Source organism: Amblyomma maculatum, chromosome 3, assembly GCF_055883805.1.
Source record: "Amblyomma maculatum isolate TAMU_Amacu chromosome 3, ASM5588380v1, whole genome shotgun sequence".
NCBI lineage: Eukaryota > Metazoa > Arthropoda > Arachnida > Ixodida > Ixodidae > Amblyomma > Amblyomma maculatum.
This window is the reverse complement of record NC_139346.1, coordinates 118,352,738-118,380,189: the sequence shown is the minus strand read 5'-3', so window position 1 is coordinate 118,380,189 and position 27,452 is coordinate 118,352,738. Positions and strand designations below refer to the sequence as shown.

General features: G+C 43.1%; 1 protein-coding gene and 1 long non-coding RNA gene across 2 annotated transcripts; one reads left to right on the top strand and one right to left on the bottom strand.

Annotated features, from left to right (window-relative positions):
- Nucleotides 1–9,008: 9,008 nt before the first annotated feature.
- On the bottom strand, nucleotides 9,009–15,070 carry LOC146195811 (uncharacterized). The gene is made up of 4 exons (XR_014706047.1): nucleotides 14,820–15,070; nucleotides 13,599–13,687; nucleotides 12,834–12,888; nucleotides 9,009–9,071 (listed from the first exon to the last, which is right to left on the bottom strand). It is a non-coding gene; the product is annotated as an uncharacterized LOC146195811 (long non-coding RNA).
- Nucleotides 15,071–17,030: 1,960 nt separating this feature from the next.
- LOC146195810 (uncharacterized) lies at nucleotides 17,031–26,268 on the top strand. Its single transcript, XM_084596870.1, has 4 exons — nucleotides 17,031–17,583; nucleotides 20,183–20,239; nucleotides 23,778–23,855; nucleotides 26,094–26,268. The coding sequence occupies exons 1-4, from the start codon at nucleotides 17,372–17,374 to the stop codon at nucleotides 26,266–26,268; spliced, it is 522 nt and encodes a 173-aa protein (XP_084452996.1). The 5' UTR covers nucleotides 17,031–17,371.
- Nucleotides 26,269–27,452: the final 1,184 nt, after the last annotated feature.

The following is a 27,452-nucleotide window of genomic DNA, read 5'->3' as shown; positions in this document are numbered from 1 at the left end:
AGACTAGCTACCGAGAAACATAAATGAAGGGCAATACCGACAAACACCTCAATGCAACATTTGTGTCCATTGTCATGACCCTTTTTCATGCTCCTTGGTTGACAGTTTTCAAAAGTCAATGTTACTTAAGCTAACTTACCGTTATTTCCGTCCATATTTTACCCACCCAGTCTGAATATATGTGACACAACTTCCTTTATATCTTTATTTGAAGCATTTGAGTACAATGACCCACCGTGGTGGTGCTGTGGTTAGGGTGCAAGACTTCTGTGCCCGAGGATGTGGGATCGAATCCTGGCCGCAGCAGCAACTTTTCGATGGAGGTGGAAAGCAAGGCGCCTGAGTGCTGTGCAATGTCAGTGCACATTAAAGAACCCCAGGTGGTCGAAATTTCCAAAGCCCTCCACTATGAAGTCTTTCATAGTACTCGCAGCAAACAATTTCGGCCGTATCATATCACACATTAAATCACAATACAGTCCATGGAAAAGAAATACGCCTATGCCACTCAATATCTATTTACAGAGTTTAATTTTCAAGAAACAGTGCTACAATACACCAATATATAGAGTAACAAAACACTGATCTCGTGCTAAACGAAAGCAAGTAGAAAGTCCGGACCGCAGATCTGGATAGGTTCCAAACTTTGGGCGCAACGTGGACTGAAAAGGAAGAAAACAAGACACAAATTAAAGTAGGCTTTTTAACATTCCAATTAACAATCATATACTGCTACAAGAACTAGCTTTAGAAACCAGATGGTTCGTTCCTTCTTAACATGGTTATGAATGATGACAAAACAAAAGTAAAAAAGCTGAGCTGGAGTTGGAAACCGCAATGTCTGAAACGCCGTATTTGAAATGTAGACTATGGCAAAGCCACCAACCTGTAATGGAAACCACAATGGGGCATTCTGTTTTTTTATCTGATCCTGACATGAATATAATAGTTCCATTTTTCAGAATAAAGGAGTGCGGGTTAGAATCTTGGAAGCATATTTTTTTTTTTTTTTTATCAGAGAATGAGAAATGAAACATACTTCCCGTTTATGCATGAGGTTCCATAGCGTGCATCAAAGAAAGGACCGAACACGAGCGCTCGTGTTCTGTCCCTTCTTTAATGTGCACTATGGAACCTCATGTAGATTACCCACTAGCCCGAACCCTGACCCTTCCTGTTTATGATTCTTTACTTGCTTTCTTCAATGCACTCGCTGCATTGTTGAATTTGTGACGCAAAAAACTCTGGACCATAGAGTAAGGTAGGTGGGGAAATTTTGACATCGCATGAACTGAAGAGCAAGGAAACAAGACACAAATTAAAGCCCTCTTTTTAACATTTAAAACAATCAAATACTGTAACAAAATAATAAATACTGTAAGCTGTAACAAATATGGCAGCCCCTATTTACGCAAAATAAGTGAATAAAATTCTCAAATGCAGCCCGAATCTGGCCAGGTTAGATATACCAGTACCGCCCTTCTAAAAGCCGGTGTCATGATCACAGCTGACCGCATGCTTTCGTTGATTTATAAATGCAAGAATGGACAACTCTCGCAAAAAAAAAAAAAAAGATAAATGTGCCGCTTCTTAACATTCGCATCCACCATAGCTTATGCTACTCCGCACGTTCAGACGACAAGGACGGTCGACTCTGGCAAAAAAACAAGAAAAAAAAAATTTCCGCTTCTTAACGTCGGCCCTAATCCATACTAATTTACAAAGAAATTTTGTTTTTACACAGCAGCATTTATATAAAAAAAAAACACTGTTATATTACGAACTTCACTGCATGAACAGTTTGTCTTTTAGCGGTGTAGAAAATACAAAACCCAAGTTTTCAAACCCTTCCCTTTCCGCTTAATCTTGAATGCATGCATTTGTGACTATAATACAAGCGAATTTGGAAGAAACAGCAAACGAAACAAGTAAAGCTTTGGTAACATACAATTGCATACCTCAAAATATCAGTACAGTTGAAATTTTCTGTGGAGCCAAGCTGCTCCAAACAGGTGCTCTACCATTAATTTTACCCACAGAAAACCTTTTGACCAAACTTGGGACATCTCAATTAAAATCCTGACTGACGGCTGGAGGTACAAACATTGCCATCAAAAATTATAATAAGCTTCATGTGTTGATACAACTGCCATGAAATGGGTGCTCCCACTCAATACGAAACCAATTGGCGCTGTGAATGTTTTAACGGTGCCTGAAAGCCTGCAACTGCATTGCAGGTATAATAGGAATTGGATGTGCAAACTGAAAGTCTCAGCAATATAGACCACCAAGTTCAGTTTGATTCTTGTACTATAAGTTCTCAATGGTTTTCTCACATGAATGCAAACTAGCGCCCGTATTGTAAACGTGCCTCGACTCGACGCTCTACCACCAGTGCTTGGAGTGGAGAAAACAGCCACTCCTCCACTTCAGGGCCAATTAGGATTCATGAATCCAACTCGGCATTTCCTCTGACAAGTTCTCCCTCTACTCGAAGCAGCGCAAATGGTGTATGGGGATGAAATTAAGGCGTACTTTTGGCCCGAAAACTGTGTGCTAAAGTAGCACGCTTAGTTTTTCATGTTGAGTCAACAACCTTCGCAAGCAAGTTCGATGTTAAGAGCATAGTGGAACTTGTTTTGCGGGCTAGATGAAAAGGGTGGCTGTGAAAAACTACCAAAAATGCTTTTGCGCCTGGCAACAGTCGCTGCTGGTGACAGAGTTTTATTTCTTTGGTGTGAGATCTTCTCGCCCTTTGCTGCTTTGCCTTTTTTTTTTATTGCCATGCTTTGACAGACATCAAAATACATTTGAAAAAAAAAAAAAGTAAAAGCCGGCACTTTCTATGAACATGGCTTTGGCCTTCAGAGGGCTCGGGGGCAAACGGTGAAAACCAGCATGCTGCTTCACAGTGCGTTTCAGCGCATACACACTGAATTCGGAGCCCTAACTGAAAATGTGCTTGAAGAGAATGCCTTCGCTGGCAGCGAATATCCTTCCGTAGGAGAAGCACACCAATGCACTCCCTCGACAGTGCCGCGCGTCCGAAGACGCACTACGTACCCTCAGGTGACAGGCAAGCCATTGATGCGTGGGGTGCAGCACAGATGTCCGCACAGCCCCACCGCGCCTTCGGTGCACCCCAGCGTACTGCATGTGACATGCTGTTCCCCCACGACAAGTTTGCCGCCGTTCATCAGACAAGGCGAGCTATGGAAGGAGTGCGCCTCCCCCACAGCTCGAGTCCACCTGCAAGCAAGCTCACCATTAACCGTGAAATGCGCGCCTCAACTTTGCACTCAGTAGGCTCCGACAAGTTGTTCACTTCATTGGCAACGACTTGAAATGTACCCACACCACAGACGCATAATGCGATAATCAATTACAGTACTGGTACCGGCGGCTGATCACAGTTATAAAAGCTCGGCACGGGCAGCAAGAGGCTACGGCCACACCTGTAAAACTATAACGTGCCAGATGTCCTGGGTCGCTGTCACTTTCAGCCAATGCTTTAGAGAAAGGTTTGGTGCATCCTCGTCATATCCACTTTCGTGAAATTTGGTATACCGGTAGAACAAAGTCCACACAGCGAGCAAACGATGTGATGTCCTCAGTGTTTACAAGTGGAGTGGTCGAGGAGCGGCGCCAAGGCAGCGGCACTGCGGACTAGAGATTCTTGAGAAAACTCGAGTTCTCTCTGCCACTGTTGGGAGTTATTCGAGTGGAGGTTGTTTTCTGAAACGAAAAACGGGCCTCGGGGGCCGCTTGGAGTAGAAGTTAGAGTGAAGGCGCAGTCGTGAATATGGCGGTAAGACTAACTGCCACATTCACGACATGCCTTCACTGCAACTTCTACTCCAGGCCGCTTGGAGCGGCAGATCTGTTTTTTTTTTTCTTTTTTTTGCCAGAGTCGACCATCCTTATAGTCTGAACGTGCGGCGTAGCATAAGCTTTGATAACTCTGATCAGCTGCCGGTACCAGTACTGTAATTGATCATCGCATTACACTTTTGTGGCATGGGCACATTTCAAGTCGTCACTGGTAAGCGAAAGTTTCGTGGCTTGCCCTGCGCGATGGCTTCCTCAGACGACGGTGGACTTGCAGGGGAGCAGTGTGTTACATGCAGTAAATTGGGGGAACTGGAGGTGCGGAGAAGCTGTGCGGACATCTGTGCTGCACCCCACGCATCAGTGCCTTGCCCATCGCAGTCGAAGAAGCGCATTCATTTACTCATCCTACAGAGCGATATTTGCAGTCAGCAAAGGGCATGGCTTTTCAAGCAGGTTTTCAATTATGGCTCCGAACTTGTCCGAAAGAGACTGGGCAATCAATGAACAGAAGGGTAAATGAACATCGGGCAGACACAGGCAAAAACCTCCCAAAAGCAGCTTCCCAGCATTTCAATCAGATGGGCCGTAAGGTTATTGAAATTTATTTATTTATTTATTCTCCATATTGGGCTTTACATCTTCAAGGGACACAAAATATAGGGTGGCATATCTAATCCATAAATTTAGAAGATTGGAACCAACAGGAGCAAATATTGTTACGTGGAAACTATGTATTTACAGTATATTTACAACAGCCTCAACAAGCATAGCCGCGAGCAGCAACATGGAACCAGGCCCACTTTGTTGTCATCTCCTTGTCCCTTCCAAGAGGCAAGTGAAGGAAACACTTCGTTGTCGTTATCTTGCAACAATATCTTGAAAGAAGCATTAGTATTCCTTAAATATATTTCCTCTCTGCCACAACTAGTCATGACAACAATCCCATAAAGTGTAAATAGTACACTTTATTCATAGCATATGTACATACTCTGTATCCCCGCCCCCTTCCTGTAATAGCAAAAGCTCCAAGTGTTTTTTCAAACATGTTCGTTTCTCATTACTTCTTACTTTGGTTCCCCCTTGAATCGTTTCAGATAATGCCATGCTTGGCAGGTATACAGTGAAAGCTCGTTAATTCACAACTCGTTAATTCGAAATTTTGGATAATTCGGAATAGTCATCGTGGTCCGGTCCGCAGTGCATAGAAGTCTATGCGCGTAACAGCTCGTTAATTCACTCAAAAATTGGCGCCGCCACCCATAATTCGAACTGCGCGCCGCCAAGCGGTGCTGTTAAAAACCATCGTTGGAAGCTTTCACGGCAGAACGATAGATGGCACAACCATCGGGGCGCCGCTAGGGTGCTGGAACAAGTACTAAACAGTCTTTCCTGCCGCGACTCCTCCGAGGAACGACGTTTTAGTGTTATCTACCACGGTTTCGTGTTGCATTTCGTGAGCCCTCGTTTTGCACGCCGCTTGTTGTGAGCTTGTGTCCGCGAGATGTGTTCGCGTGGGAAATACTGTGCCAAGACGGTGAAGGAGAAAGTGGCTATTTTACGCGAGGTGGATGAACGGAAGGCCAGCAAAGTGGAAATCGCGAAAAAGCACGGGATTCCACCAAGCACGTTGTCGACGTACGTCCGAAATAGGAAGGCCATCGAGGATGCCTATGAAGCCGAAGATTTCGCCAGCAACAGAAAAAGGCTTCGGTTAGCCAAGTATCTGGAAATTGAGACCGCTGTGATCACGTGGGTGAAAGAAATGAGAAGCGCTGACATTCCACTGAGCGGCCCAATTATCATGGCGAAGGCGGCCGATTTCGCCCTGCGCTTGAATGTGGAAGATTTTGTCGCCTCCGAAGGATGGTTTCACCGCTTTAGAGACAGACATAATCTTGTCTTCCGGGTGTTGTCTGGAGAAGCCAAAGAAGTGGATGCAGAAACTTGTGCCACGTGGCGAAGCGGTGCTCTGCAGCAGTACTTAGAAAGCTACTCGGCACATGATATATTCAATGCTGATGAGACGGCTTTGTTTTATAAGCTCCAGCCCGACAGAACAGTAACATTTAAAGGGGACAGCTGCCCTGGCGGCAAGCAAAGCAAAGAGCGGATTACTGTTCTGGTCGCCGCTAATATGACCGGGACGGAGAAGGTCCCTCTTTTTGTTGTCGGCAAGGCACATAAGCCTAGATGTTTCAAGAACATTAGGACGCTGCCGACGGAATACTCCGCCAACAGCAAGGCGTGGATGACGGGCGAATTGTTTAAAAAATGGCTCTTGAAATTCGATCGGAGGATGGAGCTAGGGAAGCGTCAAGTTCTCCTCATTGTGGATAACTGCTCGGCACACAAAGTCGACGCCGAGCTGAAAGCCGCAAGGCTCGTCTTTTTGCCCGCCAACACGACTGCGGCCTTGCAGCCGATGGATCAGGGGGTGATCAGAAACATCAAATGTTTCTATAGGCGCCACATGATCGAGCGCATGACTTTGTGCACTGGAAACCAGAAGACCAGCACCATCACATTGCTCACAGTAATGCACATGTTGGTGCGTGCATGGGAGCAGGTCACGCCGTCCACAATTGCAAACTGCTTCCACCACTGTGGCTTTGCTGCCGGAAGTATGAAAGAAAGTGGCGACGATGGGAGTCCGGAGCCTCTGCCTGCGGCTGTGCTGCAGGACGTCAGTTTTGATGATTACGTTGGAGTAGACAGCGATGCAGCAGTGTGCGGTGCCCTAAGTGATGAGGACATTGTCGCTGAAATTGTTGGGGAGCAGTCTGTCCCAGAAGAGGCAGAAGACGAGGACGACGACGAGGAGCAAGAGCCCGTGCGTCCATCCGCGGCAGAAGTTATGGGAGCGCTGAATGTCGCGCGCCTTTTCTTCAGCTTTGAAGAGGGGGAAGAAGACTCCCTGCGTCGCATTCGCATGCTAGAAGACCGAGTGAGTACGGTAGCCCTCAGAGAGAAGAAGCAGAAGATAACAGACTTTTTTGCTAAATAAATGTTTTTCTTGCCCTCCGGGCATCAAACGCCTTCATTTTTGCTCACTTTCATTAGTTCGAATTTTGGTTAATTCGAACTGGCCTGGCGGCCCCGTGGAATTTGAATTAACGAGCTTTTACTGTAGTATACTCTGATTTGTTGTTATTTTAATTTTTTTGTCCTTATCTCCCCTTTCCAAAACCTCTTGATAGCTGTTCCCATGCAGCTAGCTGTATTGCTTATCAGGTCCCTTTGGAATGCTTGTCCCTTTCAATGTATGAAGGAGCACTAACAAGGGTAAAAGGGGTACAAGAATGCTGAATTGGGTGAGTTGGTGCGTTTGCATTTGTCCTTGTCTTCTTTGCGCTACGTTTCCTAAAATGTAAAAGGGGTACATCTCAGTTTGCAGGTCGAGCCAACGTTTCGACAAGTGGACTTGTCTTCGTCTGGGCAAAGCGATGATCAGTGGCAGGGGTTTAAATACGCTGTTGCTTCCAAAGAAGAAAAGCTGTGGGTGAGAATAAAGCAGGTGAAGGAGTGGGGAGGGGAAGATGGGTGAGAAGATGAGAAGAAAGTAGGTCATGGAGTGAACGAAAAAAACATCTTCAGTATGTATTTCTCAGCCTGGAACCAGGGATCCTGTGGCCAGCAAAAGAAGTAAAACAGCATACCAGGAAAAACTACAATACCGGGTAGATGATTAGTCACCACTTAAGAGAATCCCTTAAGTATATTCCCTATGCAATATAATTATTCGGGGAAACAATCCCACATAGCGTTAATTGTACAGTTTATTCACAACGCATGTACACTCTATTCCCTTCTGCAATAGCATAAGCTGTACATGCTTCTCCAAACACATTTCCCCCTTATCACTTGTTGCTTGAGTTTGTCCTCAAACTTTTTCTTTTGCATGTCATTTGTGGTTCACTGTGCAGTTATTATCCTGTGACTTTGTACTAACCCCCCCCCCCCCCCCCACCACCACCACCACCAGCAGCTTTGCAGAAAGTTTTAAGAATTGGCCCCCTTAGGTATATTCCTTATCAGGGCCCTTTGCAAAGCCTGTCCCTCTTAAGTGGTGACAAATCATCTACCCGGTATTTTAGTTTTTCCTGGTATGCTGCTTTTACTTCTTTTGCAGGCCACCACAAGATCCCTGGTTCCAGGCTGAGAAATACATACTGAAGATTTATTTATTTTTTCACTGCATGACCTACTTCCTTCTCACCCATCCTTCCCTCCACACTCCTTCACCTACTTTCTTCTCACCCACTTTCCCCTCCTAATCTTTTCTTCTTCGAAAGAAAAAGAATATTTAAACCCTTGCCAGTGATAATCACTTTGCCCAGACGAAAACAAGTCCACTTGTCGAAACGTTGGCTCGACCTGTGAACTGAGGCGCACCCCTTTTACCCTTGCTCAGTACTTCATACCGGGTAAACCATCTTCCTTTCGTTCTACCTGTCCCCTTTCAAGAAACACGTGTCAGCATCGAACCTGCTTTAGGTGCTGACAATCGTTTACTTTGCATATTAAATTTTCTTGCTGCTGCTGCTTTTCTTTTTTTTTTCATGTGATGATGAAAGCACTGGTTCTATGTTCATAGAAATTCATACCCAAGGAAACATTCTTTCACTTCTCGAATTGCTTCTTTCTCCCCCCCCCCCCCCTCCCTAGATTGTCTTCTTCGGAGGCAAAACCGTATTTAAAACCTCCACCAGTAATTGTGCTGCCCAGACGAAGACAAGTCCCCTTGTCGAAATGTTGGCTCGGCTTGCTAACTGAGGCTCCCCCTCTACACTTGTTCAGTGCTCTTTCATCCTACAAGCGAATTCCCTACTTTGATCTAATAGATGTGCCACCTTCATGGTCCCAACAGCGCAACAAACATTGTTTAGACTTGATGTTAAATTCTTCTGTTCATAGTAAAACTGAAGGTGTATCTGGGATGATTAGATTTCTTACTGCTTAGACTGTGCAGCTCTGTCAGGTCAATTTTCAGTGCCCCAATGAGGCATTTACACTACCCAACTTGACACACAGTACTTTCTGAGAGAATCATGCTTAGCAACGGGTATAAAAAATAATGCAGAATAGGTGCCTCTTATAAAGGGCTACAGGTTAACTTAATTTTCATTGCATCAGTTGATCAACACTTACAGGACAGCCAAAACACTCAGTACCTCCACTATTTCCTGCTGCTGCACCAGCCATCCCAGAAGTATTGAAGACGTCAACAAGTTCTGGCAACTCTATAAAACAACAGAACATTACAGACAGAAAACATGAGCAACACTGCACATTGGAGCTTCAGATGGGTGAAGTTTAAATTTCGCAAACTTATTTAGCTACCGACAGCACAGAGCAACACAAAGATGCTACTCAGCTAGAAATCATTTGCACTATGTCGTGCAGCAACCAACAATGCTACTGAGTAAAACTTATTTGCCTCTGTCTGGGCCTTAGAAAATAACCTTTATTTTTTTTTTCATTTGCTCCTGCACAAGGGCTGCAGACATAATCAGAAAGGTATCACTTGCAGAGTTTAGAAATCGTCCTTGAGGTGGCACCACAAAAGGCAGCTATGTATTGTACAACCAACGCCGATTGAGCTACCACTGCACAGCACCAACTATAAGATTGGAATGCAAGGAGGCAGTGTCCATATTCCAGTGTACATAAAGCAATACCTACAGGAAGAAGGTGTGCCTACATACGCACCCGCCAGCTGCTCAGTTAAATGGACTCACTTGCTCAAAATAATGCGCAATGGTCTCAACTGCCTCAGATGAAACAGACAAAGCGAGCACTCAGATTAAAATATTCAAGGTGCATTCTGAATGAGTGAGCCCAAGAAAATTTGCACTTTTCTTTCTAGATGCAAGATTTCTGGTTCCCAATTCAACGAAAATGTTTGTACTCTAAAAAAGTAGTCGCATACAGTGCTAATTCTGAACGACAAGCACTGTATCGCAACAGTGCTCAGATAACAACATTTTAGCGCACATTATTTGGATTACATAACTGGTATCAAAGCCTCCCTTGACCTTCACCCACTGGAAATTCCGACGGAAAATTGCACAACTTTGTCCTCATTGACCAAACTTGCTCTTAGAGTTGCCACTAGGCACTTCTTGTTGCCATTATAATTCAATGAGCGTTCAGCGTCTTCATGGTCACACTGATGCTTTCAACAGGTCCTTTTTTCCTAGACCAATTGCAGCATGGAATAAATTATCCGAATCAATAGCCTCCAAGCATGACATTTAAATTTACGACTATACTTGCTGCCGATCTAAACGAACAACTACAATGGTTTCCTTTCTGTGCAATTTTTATTCTTTCGAGTTTGTGTGATTGTGGTCTATGTTGCATTTTTTCTTGCTCTTATACTGCCATAGTCTGTTTTAGGAGTTTTTGAATTGTGCTCAGGTACAATTTATGGTATTCTTGTATTGCTGTTGTATTACTGCATTGTAGTGCCTGTTCTCGTTTTTCATTTCCTGACCGCTGATACATATGTTATCGATCCCCCCCCCCCCCAATGTAATACCCCACTTGGGGCCTTTAAGGGATAGAAAAGGATGATGATAATGATGATGAGACAGACTATTTGGCTGGCAGAAAATGTCTGCTCCTTTCCAGCTCTTCAACACAGTAAAGGTTATGTGAACGCATAACTTTTTCTATCACGCAAACAAGACAGGCAGTCTTGTGCTCGTGCCAATAACTTTGGCATGTAATTATGCGACATAGTACAGCTAGAAGCAATATAAGAGAGAACACAGGAGCACGTGGCCTCCACACTTTGCAAAGTGCTGCCACCGACATGTGATCAGAATCAGCAGTAAAGGCGCACGCAAAGTAAGCTTGGACGGCTCCTCTTTCCGAGGATGCCCTTAACATTATTTCTTTAAACAAAGAAATAAGTGGTCAGTGGTACCATATGCTCATGGATTGACCCATAATTTAATGAAGATTGGACACAGACATGGCATCCGGATTGTGTCCTGCGACATAAAACAGAGCCAAAGGCAAGTTTGCTCGAGTGAATAACCAGGAGTTTAGTCTAGATGCCAAACTGCGCACCGGACAAGGTACTCCGATTGTATCGAGGGGATTGTCTACCAGATTCTCTTACATAGTAGGAAGCAATACATTGATTAAAACTTCCTGCTGGGCGAGTTGGTAGTTCATCTTGATGTAGGGTTTTTTTTTGCGCTAAAAAAAAATCTACATCAAGCAGTACATTGGACAAACAGGAAGATTCATTAATGACAAAATTAGAGAGCACGCTGCAGCAATATCGGAGAAGTCAGACACCAACCTCGCAGTGCACTGCAGAGGCTGCTTTATTTGTATTTGCAAAGACCAAAAATGTCCAGCTCACCTTCACAATGTGAAGGTTTTGAGAAGGAATAAGGACAGGTTAACAAGGGAAATTTTCGAAGCACGTGCAATCAGGAGCTCGGAAGACCAGTGTGTTACCACGCCTTCAGTGGTACTGTTGAAAAAGGAATCAGATTACGCTTGTTGGCAGGATGTTAAAGATAAGGAATAAGTTAGCTGCAGAGGTAAAGTGAAGGGAGAAAAGATGCGCGGGTTCAGATCAATATAGTTGTCAGTGCAGCGTTGTCCTTGTGTCTGTGTGCGCTTCTTCGGTTTTGTTCCCCTGCTCTGCTGCCTCCTTCCAAGATGTTACACCAATTAGCTCAACATTCTACTCTATTATTGTTCAACTGAGTGATTTCATGTGAAAACCAAAGCCTTGAATGTACACGGCATTGCGCTCCACTGTTTAGGGTATTTAAAAGGCAATAGATGAGAAATGTATGTGACAGTCAAGCACAGCAAAACTGAACATGCCGCGCCTACATTTCTTGCCATCACTCCCTTGTGTTTCGCCCTGCAGCTCGGAAATTTCTTTCTTTCCCTACTTCTTGCTACGCTTTTCCGCTGTTTTACTTCTGAGTGAACTGCACCACCTTCCTTCCATATTCATAGCCACCTTTACTTTTTTATCCTATGCACTGCATTCTTTCCTTCACGGTTCTAAGGCTTATGTAAAGTTGGCTCCTTAGTGTTGGTGAGCCTGATGATAAAGCCATTAAAAAGGCAGTTTTGCATTTTTTGATTTTTTTTTTATATCTGCCCTTCGATTCTAAGTAGTGCGTGTGCAGTGATGTAATTTCAAGGGAAGTACATCCCCGTGGCCAGGTGCACTTTACGACAACTGATTGTTACCAAAAATGTTTTTACCATTTAGGCAAAAGATGTCACTTATGGAAGAGGAACTGGGACTTCAGTTTCATTTTACTATATCCGAGTTTACTATAGTGGGGTTCCACTGTATTAGCACTGCGCTGCGTGTTCGTTTAGTTTCGCTGAGCTAAGACAGTGCACTCTTAGACAGGCCCTCCAATGGTTAACCAGCTTCAAAACATAGCAATAAATGAACCAGCTGTGAATGGACCCCTTTCTAAGTCAAGCCAGAGCTTTGAAATCAATACTGGGTTGCAGGCAGTCACAAATTTGCAGTGATGGCAGATAGGACTGGGACAGGCATTGAAAAACATTCCTCATCATATGTCTAATTCTGCACATGCACCATGCCAATCATTTATTGAGCCAGAGAGTGCCATGTAATGATTGATCACAGGCCTTTAATTGTGACACTCAATTGTACCGTGAAAATCCTTCCCCATTTACAAAAGTAATCATTAGCTGTAACATGACCTGTAGAAATTGACACAGAGAGCTGAGGCTGTGTGATCACTACATGCATAATATGATGCTGCATTCCCAGGCCATTAAAATTGCAAACAAGCCATTCATTTCTCCAGTAGACACAATATGAAAAATTTTTGACTGATTTTAACTCTTATTTATGTGGAGGATCAGAATATTGCAAAAGTTTATTTAAATTGCCAATGACAATTTTTTATTCAATATGAGTTACGCATTGATAAGCCTTCTAACTACTTCAACATAGCCAAAAACATGTAATTGCTTACCTTTTGATCTAATTCCAGCCTAAGATGCTGTCTCCCCCTTTCGTTTTCCTGGCTTCTATTATACAAAAAAGAAACACCATAATTTTTTTTTTCAAAAATGAGGTTTAACTGCTTAAACACAAACAATTTAGAACTGATTCCTAGCTTTTAACAAGCAGCAGTCATTCATCAATAAGAGGCCTGGAGGAATGTAAGAGACTAATGGTATAATGAAGAATGCAACTTGAACATTATTTTCAATAGCAAGCTGTGGTACTTAAGAGAATAGTGAAAGCTTAGCATCAACGCTAAGGCAACAGGTGATGCCACCAAGCTGCTCATTAAGGCTCAGAAAAATAATTTATTTTGCCAATGTACTGCATGTTAAACTCGCTGAAATTGGTGTGCCAGACTTACTGAATAACATAAAAAGCTTTCTGCTGAATAATTTGACAATCTACCAGCTCCAAGATGCTGTGGAGCTGGCCGATACACATGGGGTTCACGACCACCCTGTACAGGATTTCTGGCTCAAACAGGCTTCTGCAGCACACTGCTAACTCGAATAAGGAAGTTGCTACATGATGATCTTAAAACATATCTTAATGGCCTGCAGATCTATTTAATTTCTGACTCTGTCTCAGGGATTAGATTGCAAACGTAAGCATTTTATGCTGTTGTCAAAGAAGGAAAACAATACATTTTTACAGAAATCTAAAAAGCAATACAAAACATTTTCTCATTATGGCCTATAACACACGAATGGAAGGTACAGAAGACAGAAACCTTGCTGGTCTTCAGTCGATGGGCATCACCATATCCCTCCTCTTCCTCAAGCATTGCATTCAGTAATATTTCCAGATTGCTGCGCACAGCTAGGAAGAAGAAAACCTATTAGCAGACATTCTCATACCCGTCTTTGCTTCACTCTATATTATGGCTTGTGAATGACATCACTTGCCTTAACATACAAATGGCACAGTTCAAAATTGAGCTCTTGCTCTGAAAAAGCAATGACTACGTTCATATTTGTTTTTACATATCGAACACCCTGGGCGGGGACACTTATATCCCCACCCACGGTGTCCGATATGCAAGAACAAAAATGTTGAAGCCGACATTCACCACTTGCTGTGGGACTGCCCAGCACTGAAATTGACACGAATCCGGCACTTGGCGATAGCTAGCCTACCAGCAAACAATCCTGCCTCGTATATCACCTGGACGGAGGGACATCATGCTCACTCCTTCACTTCATAAAATCACCCAACCTTTTTCCATTAATTTAATCATTTCTTCATTCTTCATCTCATACCCTACTGATGCCCTTAGGCAGTAAATATCGTTAAAAAAAAAAAAAACAGACGGCACAAGCAGGCAATGTACTTTCCGGTTCTAACCAAAAAACATTGATAAACATTCGCCGGTAAAAAAATTACGGCATCTGAAAAACCCAATAACGCCGGTTTTTGGTATCTAGGACCAGTTCTTGACGAAAAACTTTCCTCTTCCGTCCCTTCAGAGTACAGAAACAATCATAAAGTATTTTAACCATGGCTCCACTTATTTACGTCACTGCAAAATCCGGACACTGCGATATGTGCCAAAAGTCTTTCTGTGGTGTGACATCGTATTTTTTTCTCCGTTAATACCAACGTTGGGGAAAAAAAAAATTTACTGCACTGTCGACATGTTGAGTACTACGTGCATGCCCCTTCTCCCCAAGGAGGGCCGTAAATATAAATAACCAAAGAACCTGGGAGACCCTGCACAGCTCTGACCCTGAGACCCAGCTGGGCGCGATCAACCTGACCGAAGAACAACGCGCACCAGCCAGCATCCGAGGCGAAGCGCCAGACGCGGGTAGAGGAGATACGCGAAGTCTATTCCTCCTTCTTGATAAACATGCATGCATACCGCCACAGCGAAATAGCAACGCTATCTGGCTGAATGCAAGGGCGCCAGTTCTACATCTGCAAAAAATACAATAACAGTCTGTATACTTACGGCTGAACTTGACAGCTTGCGCGACGAGCAGCTTTGATGAGCCAGTTGCCCGCCGTTTTTTATCCTCTCGGGCCAGGCAACGTTTATCCGATTGACCTTCTGTGAAGGGCCGCTGAACGTCGGCAAGGTTTTTGAGTTACGTTTGACGACTGCGTCGTGCCCCTGAATTACATTAACATACTCTACAGCAAAAGACTCATCGGGAAATTGGAACAGCGCGAACTTGAACAAGGTATCACATGTCACCAATGGATCCCAGAATGGCCTAATCGCACGTGTGTCGCACCCGCCACCTATAAGGAGTAAATAATGTTTCTGTCTCTTCTTTTAGTAGTAACTCACACCATTTAGCCCAAATATAGCCCTTTTTATTCTATTTTAACGATCTTTTTCCTCATTTATTTTTTTTTCACTTATGACATCTTTTTATCATGTATACAAGCATGGCCTCCAAGATCACCAAACGGTGATCTCGGAGGCCGTAATACAAGCAACTTTTTTTTATATATTTATTTTTCAAATTTTATAGGCCTACACGACACATTTTTGTCTCGCTTGACATTGACACACACAATGTTCTTACACAGCTCCTTCTGCATCTGCTTTTGTGTCTGCTTAGGTTTTGTAACGCACCATAATGTGTACAGCTTCATATACAAAGGCGTAGCAATTTCATTATCAACTCCATTCTTAATTTATTTTTATTTTTTTTTGTCAATTAGCGGTCGCCGTCGTCAGACAACTCGTACTGCATGTTGCTCCTTTTGCCCGGAAGTTAACGAAGAACTCCTCCGCAGCGTTATGAGGACGATTGTTCGAGAGGATAACAATTCGGCTTTCTCGCTGTCTCGGCATCATTTCACTAGAACTGCTAGCTGAGAGGCGCACACGACCACAAAACATCAGTCATGATGTATGTGCACCCCTCGAATGTATTCAGGAAAACAAAAGGGACGCAGGAGGTTTAGGAGGTATGATCTAGTCCTGAAAGTGGTATACGTAAGTCCCTCTTAATCACTTGAGTAAGAGACAGAGAAGATCGGCATCGTGGCCATCGTGGCCACGGACGTTCCGCCACGCTACGCTCTGTGGCCATTTCAACGTGTTAGCAAACACATCGCAAGACATCGTCGCTACCGTATTCAGCTGATTGTAGTACATATGTGAAAGAGCATATGTGTGATCCGTGCTAAGCTCGCCATACGTGTCTGACACGACGTCCCGTATATTTGCTTGTGTTATATGCGTGATCGGGATTGGGGCAGGGGGTCGGTAGAACACTGCATGGGAACGGGCCGCGGGCCGGGGCTTTCTGTGTATACAGCTTCTTTCGGAAATGAAGGAAACCTGCCGCTGAATTTGGTCCAGTGATTTATTTGACGCCGAATAAAAGAAAGCGTATTGTAGACAAAGGAGTAAAATGTCTTCCCAAAACTCTCTCGACGAAACCTTTGCTTCTACAGATACTAATGCCCTTAATTCTCTTTTGAGAATATTATTACTGTAAGTTTCTTTTTTTTTGTCTCATCTTGGCTTATTTTTATGTACTGGCGGTAAGCAGTACATTTTTAAGGCGTCTGCGCATGCAGACTTTGTCGGGCCTGGGGCGGGCCTAGTGGAAACGCGGGCCAGGTACGCGCCTGGTTCATGTGTGCATGGGCCAGGCCCAGTCCCGGGCTTGGAGTTATGGGCCCGGGCTGGGCTCGGCCTTTAAACGGTGGGCATGGGCCGGGCCCGGACAGGAAAATCAGGTGCAGTGCTCTAGTCATGGGGTCGAGCGTGTGTTAATGCTGGAAGCACGTAGAGCATGAAAGCTTGCAGCGCGAACCCAGGACCCTTTTTGCAAGAAATTTCTATAAGCCAGCCAGATATATCAACTGGGAATTAAGTTCTATAAACAAATTAGACCATGAAATTTACCATGGGCAGTATCAAATAACTATATATGGTCCTTGAAGAAAAAAACTATGGCAATTAGACCATAATCGTTCAGCGGTTCAATTGTGCAAGTGCGTTACTGCAGGAAAGCCAAATTCAATTTCGAGCGACCCGGGAATTAATCTTGTGCCCTGAACGTCCGTTTCAACTTAGATACCGCGGCTGCGCTCATGTACCCATGCATGCATGTTCAACGGACAGTCCTTCACGCTCTTCAGCGTTTGAATTTTTATCCCGAGAATGAAAACGAGTGAATTAAAGCGATGTAGGCCAAGGATTCTGTGGCTTAAAGGCTACTGTTGCAAGGTAGTTTTCACAAAATACAAAAGGCAGGTGGCGCATAGTACCACTTAATTTCAGTGGTATGTACATTTACGTTCATGATCTACACTATTCACCAGATATGTGGCAGTTATCTATTTAATCACCACACCAACCACACCAAACCATAGATCCATAGAGTTAATCGACAAACACACACCGCTTTGCCAAGGGAAGGCCTAGGCCTAGCTGTAAAGGCAGGACGATTTCTGGATACGTTTTATTGGACTGATTCGTCGATGTGCGTTCTGTGACAAAAGGGGGACTGTGGAACCTGTGGAACGACGCGCGCTATGCCTTTAAGGTGCAAACGCCACCTTGAGCAAGATATGTGCTCATGCACAGAAAAACAGAAAATCGGCGGTTCAGAATGCACATGGCTGCCGAGACCTCTCATGCCTCTTCGAGCGGTGGAGCTTCTGACTTCGACGCCCCCAGTTTGGCGAGATCTACGACGACGACAGTTCTACCGACCACTCTGCAGTAGTACAAGGCGGCCGGAGAGGTAAATATATACGTTCGAACTCGGTTGGCTAAAGACGCGCGGACAGACTTTACTCAAATCTGGGCTTGCTTTCATGGTGTTAATTCATTTCATTTGAAAACATAGAGCCGAGTCTAATAATTGTTTTGGGGTCGGAAAGCGCGATCTTTGAGGAGCGTCTCATTTGCATAAGTGTGTGCGCAGTCGAGATCTCTCGTAAAAAAAAAAAAAAAAAAAAAGTGGCGGAGGGGGGGGGGGGGGGTTATAAGTACGCCAAACATCCCGGAAGTTGCTACTTTGAATCTCTCACTGCCTGGGCGCTGGACATTACACTGACGCCATGTTTACTGACCTTTTACAATAATTGGCACGGTATTCCGTACAGCACCTTCATAGACTAAGTGTCATCTTAAATAAGCTCTCTGCTCCCAGTGGGCTGCAACCTATGAGAGTAGGAGGAGGGGGAGGGAGGGGGGGGGGAAGGGGCTTTGTTTTAAGCTGCATCATATATGCAATCACAAATAATGGAACTTCCAGCAACAGGCACTTAGAGAGAAAACCAGAACTCCGCATAATCTTTGTTTAGCTGTTGAGAGACCTTGTCGAGAGGCAAAAACAGGATTTCTAGGAGGTCCCTTTTTGTGAGGTGATCTGCACTTGCTTAGTGACTGGAGAAGTGATTTTAATGGTTTACTGTGAATCTCACAGTCCTGTGGTGATAGACAACATTGAAAAAATGGAACTGCACAATAAATGAGATAATGAGGAAAATATTTTTCTGCCACCACCGTCACAATTACCCTACATCTCTCAAATAGTTCCATCAATGTTTTTCTGCCGCTTTAGAGGAGGAAAACAGGCCATATCAGTGCGAGTCCAGGACTAGTCTTTTATGCATTACCTCCACGTCTGATCGTTAAATAGCTTGTGCTTGGATTCTGTGAGCTGAAATTAAACTAATGCATCACCCTTGCCCTAACTCTACTATTTTAGTTCCATGCGGTTAACATATGAACCAGGATATATTATTTACATTATTAGATATATAGCATAGTAGGAAGGGCCGCTGTGTGTGTGTGTGTGTGTGTGTGTGTGTGTGTGTGTGTGTGTGTGTGTGTGTGTGTGTGTGTGTGTGTGTGTGTGTGTGTGTGTGTGTGTGTGTGTGTGTGTGTGTGTGTGTGTGTGTGTGTGTGTGTGTGTGTGTGTGTGTGTGTGTGTGTGTGTGTGTGTGTGTGTGTGTGTGTGTGTGTGTGTGTGTGTGTGTGTGTGTGTGTGTGTGTGTGTGTGTGTGTGTGTGTGTGTGTGTGTGTGTGTGTGTGTGTGTGTGTGTGTGTGTGTGTGTGTGTGTGTGTGTGTGTGTGTGTGTGTGTGTGTGTGTGTGTGTGTGTGTGTGTGTGTGTGTGTGTGTGTGTGTGTGTGTGTGTGTGTGTGTGTGTGTGTGTGTGTGTGTGTGTGTGTGTGTGTGTGTGTGTGTGTGTGTGTGTGTGTGTGTGTGTGTGTGTGTGTGTGTGTGTGTGTGTGTGTGTGTGTGTGTGTGTGTGTGTGTGTGTGTGTGTGTGTGTGTGTGTGTGTGTGTGTGTGTGTGTGTGTGTGTGTGTGTGTGTGTGTGTGTGTGTGTGTGTGTGTGTGTGTGTGTGTGTGTGTGTGTGTGTGTGTGTGTGTGTGTGTGTGTGTGTGTGTGTGTGTGTGTGTGTGTGTGTGTGTGTGTGTGTGTGTGTGTGTGTGTGTGTGTGTGTGTGTGTGTGTGTGTGTGTGTGTGTGTGTGTGTGTGTGTGTGTGTGTGTGTGTGTGTGTGTGTGTGTGTGTGTGTGTGTGTGTGTGTGTGTGTGTGTGTGTGTGTGTGTGTGTGTGTGTGTGTGTGTGTGTGTGTGTGTGTGTGTGTGTGTGTGTGTGTGTGTGTGTGTGTGTGTGTGTGTGTGTGTGTGTGTGTGTGTGTGTGTGTGTGTGTGTGTGTGTGTGTGTGTGTGTGTGTGTGTGTGTGTGTGTGTGTGTGTGTGTGTGTGTGTGTGTGTGTGTGTGTGTGTGTGTGTGTGTGTGTGTGTGTGTGTGTGTGTGTGTGTGTGTGTGTGTGTGTGTGTGTGTGTGTGTGTGTGTGTGTGTGTGTGTGTGTGTGTGTGTGTGTGTGTGTGTGTGTGTGTGTGTGTGTGTGTGTGTGTGTGTGTGTGTGTGTGTGTGTGTGTGTGTGTGTGTGTGTGTGTGTGTGTGTGTGTGTGTGTGTGTGTGTGTGTGTGTGTGTGTGTGTGTGTGTGTGTGTGTGTGTGTGTGTGTGTGTGTGTGTGTGTGTGTGTGTGTGTGTGTGTGTGTGTGTGTGTGTGTGTGTGTGTGTGTGTGTGTGTGTGTGTGTGTGTGTGTGTGTGTGTGTGTGTGTGTGTGTGTGTGTGTGTGTGTGTGTGTGTGTGTGTGTGTGTGTGTGTGTGTGTGTGTGTGTGTGTGTGTGTGTGTGTGTGTGTGTGTGTGTGTGTGTGTGTGTGTGTTTAAGGGGGGGGGGGGCACATGCACTTCAGCATGTTGCATAGAGCTCTGTATTCGAAGCTTTACTTGAATGTATGTTAACGGTGTGCCCGATGTTTCATGAAAGTCGGCTGATTTATTGTCTAACATCTATGCTCTTTGTTACCAGGTTACACAGAGCATTGATGAAGACAAGGATAGAGAGGTGCCCCTGGATTGATGCCAGGTATGAAAAAGGCTTTTTGGCAGAGAAAGAGAATGCTCATGGCACAAAGTTGTCAGTGTTTAATTACATATTTGTTTCAGTTGCCCCCACTACAAGGAACTTCATATTCGCACAGTACGAAGTTTCTCGATTTATAATCTGGTATCTAATTTTCAGCACAGTTCAAACTAAGCACAGTTAGCATAGTTTACACATGACATCTCGCACTGCATTCTTTCCTTGATGGTCTTTATTTTGAGATGTTTCAAAATACCTTTTATTTCTCTGTTGAGAAACTTGGTGTCCTATTAGAGCTGCCACTAAAAAGTGATAAATGTGATAACCAATAACCCTGCCTTTCTTACACCAGGCCAAAGCAAGATATTGCTTGCCAGTAGGCACAGATGTGCATGACACTCTCCTGGAGCAGCCGGCAACAGCGCATGTAAATTTGTAACATTTTAGTTTGGCCTGTCCCAGAATTTGTTATGGAAACGTTACAGTAGCTCTTGTGCTTGTTTTTTTTTTTGTTTTTTTTTTGTAACCTATTGTGCTGCAAGTAGAAAAAAAAAAGAAGATTGAGGTCTAAAGATCCAAACTAAAACTGCAACCAGGGTCCAAGATTTCAATTTTTTTTTTTTTGTCAAGTTTCAAGTTTATTGCACTTCATATATGATAGCATTACATACATAATAAATAAATACAAAAGGAGTCCCATAGTGAAATGTACTGTACTGGGACCTCCTCAGGTAATTAAAACGAGTTATGAAAGGGAGCAGTGGTTACAGCAAATGTACAAAGTAAAAATATAGTATGTTATAACAATAATAATTTTTCCCTTGCCTCTATAACAAATAAATGTTATAGAGGCAAGGAAGAAAAATTCATTCTGAAATTACAGAATACCCCACAAAGAAGCAGCCGTAGACAGAACGACAAGTAGTATCATATCATAAAAAAAATGAAAGGAAGAACAGCAGCATAGCGTAAAGTAATACAAGAAAATACAAGTATCCATTATTCAAATATTAATACAAACAAGTGAACATGTGCAAGAAAACAAGTTTTAAAAGTAACTTTTTACGAAGTGTGTATGAAGTATTTCATTAGTTGGTGGCACTGAATGATTGAAGAATTGAAGAACAAAATGAGCGCCATTAAACAAATGTAGCAAAAGACTTGATTTGATGTCCGGAGGTATGTTATTCCATGCTTTGACTGATGTGAATCCAACTACGGTAATTAGTGCACACTCTTGGCAGGAGAAAATTACTTCTTGATGAAAATCTAATGGTATTGGGGTCAGTAAGATCTTGACGATATATAAACTAGAGAAGATTGTTGTTACTAACAAAACAATATGTGAAAGTGCCTAAGTTATACGTGAGTAAGGCAGAGATGGGAAGAATGTTAAGTTGCTGAAAAAACTTGGGAATATTGGCACGGTATGGGCTGAATGTAAATATACGTAAAGCTTGGTTTTGTACGTGTTGTAGTGGTGTGATGTCACGTGTGAAGGATATGTGAAATCCCAAGTCGTAATGCAGTAATTAAGATGACTATGTATGAAAGCATAGTATTATGCTCATATTCATGGAGAAAGGACCAGGTTTGCAGGTTTGAAATCTATTTATCGCTCTGAACACTGATAGCCTCAGGCAAGAAACAGGAATTAGTGGCTGAGTTGCTGCTAACGCAAGGAAATGGCTTGACAAAAGCTGAAAAATGAGAGCACCTGTAGGAGGATAGGGTTTCCAATGTCACCAAGTTGCAGTTTCCAAAATACACAGTGTTATCAAGTGTCTTTACCATGCTTGGGGGACACCCTATCTGAGGTTGGTCATCAATAAATATAAGGTCACTCACTAAAGTCTGTTAATTTGCTTCTGTCAAGCTTTATTGATGACTTTAAAATCATAATTTTAATGCCAATGACACCTATAGTTGTATGGATTTACTGAAAAGTCAGTGGCTCTTCAGATACTTTTTATTTTTTTCTTTCCCACCTTTTAATACCTGACCCATATCACAAAACAGCACTTTAAGCCCTGGTCACATTGTTGCATAAACAGGGATGTGGCTTTGATATGCACCACGCTGAAGGTTTTTTAGTTTTCTTTCAGCTTGAGTGTCACTCGCGCTACCAAGAGTGAGATTCTGTGATCAGTAATGCCTGCGATAATTATGCAAAAAGCAGTTCAGTGACTTGGAGAGGTATGTCACTGTGATTTTGGAGGGAAGTGGATAAACAAAAATATGCTTCAAGGCTTAGTCAGGGCTTTGTCACCTTCTATGCATCAAGATTGGTAGGGCCTGAATTACTCTTTTCTCCTCTAATTTAACAGCTGCTCAAGGTGGAAGCAAAGAATTGCTAAATATATACTTAAATATTGTTTAGCAGAATCAGATCTATGTACGTATCTAGCTTGACCATTAGGAGGAGCCATGTGTGGCTCTGGAAGAAGCAAAATCATGGTCAGTCAGTGCTACCACGTGCATCTTCACGTTTTTGCTGCAACAAGAGCACGCCATAATTACCCCTCGCTGCACACAATTACTCGTGTCTGCCATAGGATGCCACAATGTTAGGAGACTCAGGTTATCATAAAAGACATAAAAAATGAGTGCTTGACCTATGGCAATGTAGTTGCTTAAGATTTACACTTTTCCAATGTACATTTAGTTATTTAAATGTTCAGTTCTGGAGAATTGCTGATTTTAACTCTAATGCCGCCAAGACTACTAAAAAAGGTGCTCTTCCTGGCTGAATATCGTTCCAGATACTGAAATTACGAACACTTTTTGGCTTGCAGTTGGCAAGCGGCCATGTAGCAAACTTGGCCTTCCAGCGTTCACCATGTAGCATTTCTCCTTTTCCTTCCATTGACTCCCCTTAACATCCAAAGTGTTTACATATACGGCTTTAGGTGGGCGTTTCAATCAATTTCAGTTATAACAGTTGCTTTTAAAATTATAATTGCCATATGAGCGCTTAAGCCTTTCACATGCAAGTGAGAACTCCAGCAATTTCTGCCGGAGTAACTAAAAAACTTATTTTGAGCTGTCACGGCAGCTCGAGCTCTCCAGTTCCAACCTGTTGGAAATTTTTTGCTTTGTCGATGCCGCTCACCACTGAGTTCACTCAATTGCTTGCATGTGGACCAGCCTTTATGTGAAGATTTAAAAAGTAATTGAACAAATTTTAGTTAAATAGGAAACTAGCAGGGATAGCTATTGTCTCTTTAAACGTTTATCGAGCCTCATAAACTGATTATAAAAATGAATTGCATGTAGTGGCCATCCTCTCTTTTTTTAAAGAATTGGTTCTGTTGTGTCCACTTTTCTGCTCCCCCTCCTTGGTTTAATGAAACTGCCATGCAACATTGATTAATATGCTACTGTCATATAATAGTTGTAAGTGGCGTGCAGTGCTGTTCATGAAGCTTACCATGATATGAATATTTTAAGCTTCAGTAATTTCAGAAAGGAAAGCTGGGCTAAGTTCTTATTGAGTGAGACAAGATTTTCTCCTCTGGACTCACATTTTTTTTTATCAAAGCAGGAAGAAGTGCCAGTACCTTATCCTGTGCCAAGTGATGCAGACAGCTCAGGTTCTGATGAAGACTGAGGTCCTCAAGTGAGCATGTTTCTTTTTTTTCTGAAATGCTGAAGATTTAAATGCCAGATAATTCCATCTTGACACGAAAAGCTTTGAATGAAGTGCAAATGTTAAGCATTTTGGGCAGATAACCTTTCTCTGGTTTGCATGTTCAGTACATGCTCACCTTTATGCTGACCCTAACAAATGTAAAAAAAATGGAATTTATCATGCAAGGAACCATATCGCACTGTTTGTCAGTAAAATACACCTGTCATTGTATCAGTTAGACTCTGGTATTTGGCACTTATGTATAAGTGGACTGTAGGAAAATTTGATGTGAACTAACATTTTCCTCCAATTAATATTTGTGGAATATCTCATTTATTTTAAGATGCAGACCCGCTGGACCTGCTGAATATCATCTAGTACCCAGAAAAAGCTCAAAAAATTGAAATATACTTGCTTTTCAAAGCTTTGGGTGTACACATTCCTGAAGCTGAGAACCACTTCTATTGTCTTGATTGTACCAGGCACTTGGGTAGTACAGCTAAGATTGAGATTCACTGCGAGAACTGTGAATGGGATATTGACATAGCCTTTTGCTCTTCCTTCCTTGTAATTCCTTTGAAAGAGCAGCTTCAATGAATTTTTGGGCAGCAAAACTTGAAGTTGCTTCCGCAAAGAATCAGAGGAAGTGTGATGACGTAGTGGATGGCATAGAACATGCCAGGCTGTCGGCTGATTTTTCAACTCACAATATTTCACTATTGGGGAATACAGATAGAATTAAAGTGTTTTAAAAATTAACGTTTGACATCTGGCCAGTTCAGTGTGATATTCTTGAGCTGGACCTTGCAGTCTGAAAGCAGAACAGGCTTATGCCTGCTATTTGTTTTGGTTTTTCAAAGCCAAACATGACCACTCTTTTTACACTCTTTGCAAAGGAGCTACAGAAGCTTTCCTTAGGATTTCCATTAGTTAAACATGGAGAACAGGTCCAAATAAGGGTATTTGCAGCTGCATATTCAGTGGATGCCATTCGTTAAGCAGTCGGAAACTATAAACAATTTAATGGTTTTTATGGGTGTGGCTGGTGTTACTACCCCGGGGGCTCTTCGTACGAATATTGAGATCCTGCTCCAGTGTGCAGGACTGCTGTGAAGCATATTGAAGTGGCTAGAAAAGGCACATCTTAAGTGCCTGTTTATTAATAGAGTCAAGGGACCTTGCCTTGCCGTGACCTCGTTTTGATGTGGTGGATGGTTTCATCCCCGATTACCAACATTGTGCCTGCTTTGGTGTCATGTGACAGTTACTCAAACTGTGGCTAGAAAGCTAGTATGACTGTCCTTGGTAGAAAAGAAACAAATTGACTCAGCTAAATAGCCTGGTGTTGACCATCTCACCTCCAATAGAGATCACCTGCACCCCAATGAGGTTTGAAGACTGAGCTAGGTAATTGGAAGGTGTCAGACCCCCTGCAGACCCCCTACCATGCTCTGTACAGAGGAGGGCTCCTGCTTCTTTGTCGAGCAAATAGGTACTTTGGGCATACCACTTCTTTCTTTTTATTATTATTTCTTTTATTTTCTATTATTATCATTTTTTTGCTGGAGGTGCTGCGATGTGCAGGTCTGAGTTACTCCTTTAGACTGAACCAGCTCTGCTAGATGCTTTAACAATAGTTACACGAGTTGTGTCGATACATTTCATAACTCCTCTGTGGTGCACTGTTATTCACTGAGGCTTGAGCTCCAGAAGCCTGCAGTATTGGTGCAATAGGCATTACCTTTAGTAAGTGTCGGTTTCCTCTTTCACTCCTTGTTTCCACTTGTGCAGCTTTATGCATTTTGGAAGTTTTCCAGTCATGGATGCTTACTGAGTTTTTTATTGCCTTTACTTTTACATTTGTCATTTTTGCTCATTCTTTTTCCAATTGTATACATACATATATATATATATGTACATTTTCCTTCTCCCTGCTAAGTGTTTTGCCATTGTTACAAGTAAGCTTGTTTTTTTTTCCTGTCATGTGGCTTCTATGAGGTATGTATTTATGGTTGGGCTTCATTTACCCTTTCATACATCTTTCCTAATTTTGCCTGCTTGGCGAGTATTTGGGTACAGTTTAAACCTGATGTAGTGAAGGATGTGTTCTCTGTGCATCTTTTTTTTCCCATTATTTTTTGTCTCAATGTTTGTTTGTTTTTTTTTGTTTTTTTTTCACTTTCTGGCCTTTCATTTTTTTTTTTTTTGCACCTCTTACAATTGTAGTCTAACGGGCCTGGAGGAAAGTGGTGGCACATGGAGCACTGAACGCAGGGCTCCACTTGGGAAGAAAGAGATAAACGAAATAAAAGTTGTTCCTCCTCCTAAATCTGCTACTAATATGTCTTTGTCAGTTAATGAGAGTGGGCACGTTCCAGATATCTTGTCTTTGGTGAAGTGAATTCCTCGCTGCTGGCTTACTCAGGCACATTGACAAGATCTTGCATTTATAAGAAAAAGTTGCTTGCCGAACTGCACTTAAGCACTTGCTTCCACTCTGATCAGCTTTTAAAATGGTAATGAAGGCTTGGAGCATCATGCTTTGAAAGGGTGATATAAAACGGGAGAGAGGGGGGCAAGTGATCTGAAAAGGCAAGCTGTTGGGTATACTTATGTTCATCTTGACATCTATTCATTAATAGCTTTCTGTTGCCATTGAAAGTCACAATCAAGGAGTCCAGCAAGGTCATATAACATTCACTGCTCTTGTGAATGCTTGAGGCAGCGAGGCTTGCCGATTCTGAAAGTCGACAGTTGGAACTCGCATGTTCTGTGCAGGGTCGGTGCCAAAGTTGGCTAGAGCTGTTGTGTCAGTGACAGAGTGGCAGGGGCAGTTGGCGGCAATATCAGTAAGAATATTGTAGATTATTTCGTCTTCATAACAATATTGTTCAGCGATTACCAAGCCAGCGGCTTCCTCCCATTTGTTGAGTGTTATGGCAGCAGTAATGGGGCAAAGGGGGCAGGTGGGCATCAGCTTCTTAGGCTTTGACTGTCTAGGCTTTTGGCAAATATGGTCAGCTACGAATGGGCAGGATGCTTTGAAGTTAGTGTCTTTTATTGTGCCTTATGTGAGCATGAATGTATTTAGCACTAATCCAGCGGTTCAGGGCATAGCCAAATTGTCTAATGCTTGTGTGTCTGCTTGTAGTGCTTTCACACTAAAAAGAAACAATGGGGACATAGTGGATTCAAACCCAGGAATTACTCATGGGAAGCAAGTATGAAGTGCTGTAGCTATAACTGCAGTGGATCCCCCCATGTGCAGACTGCAACACACTCTTGCACTGTGCACTGGATGTCCTCGTCTCCATCAACTGCCACCTGTGCACAAAAGCTTTCGCACGTCTTACTCGATTGTTAATTTTTTTTTTTTTGATGCTCAAACAACTGGGTTACAGGGAACTACATAGGATGGCTAAAACAAAGGCTCATAACGCAAGATGAAGCCGTGGTTGTCTCTGGCTTCGTGAATGGGCTAAGCTTATTGTTTTGACTCCATTGCTCTTCGGGTGTCACTTGGCTGATTCTAATGGATGGCTCGTATTCTCACTTATTTCATTTTGTAGAACAGGTGCTGTTATA

Excerpts from the sequence above, each read along its gene's own strand:
- LOC146195810 (XM_084596870.1), top strand. The coding sequence starts at position 17,372 with ATGCCTTTAAGGTGCAAACGCCACCTTGAGCAAGATATGTGCTCATGC. Across the intron at positions 17,584-20,182 it reads AGTACAAGGCGGCCGGAGAG|GTTACACAGAGCATTGATGA; the intron begins GTAAATATATAC and ends CTTTGTTACCAG. Across the intron at positions 23,856-26,093 it reads ATGAAGACTGAGGTCCTCAA|TCTAACGGGCCTGGAGGAAA; the intron begins GTGAGCATGTTT and ends TTACAATTGTAG.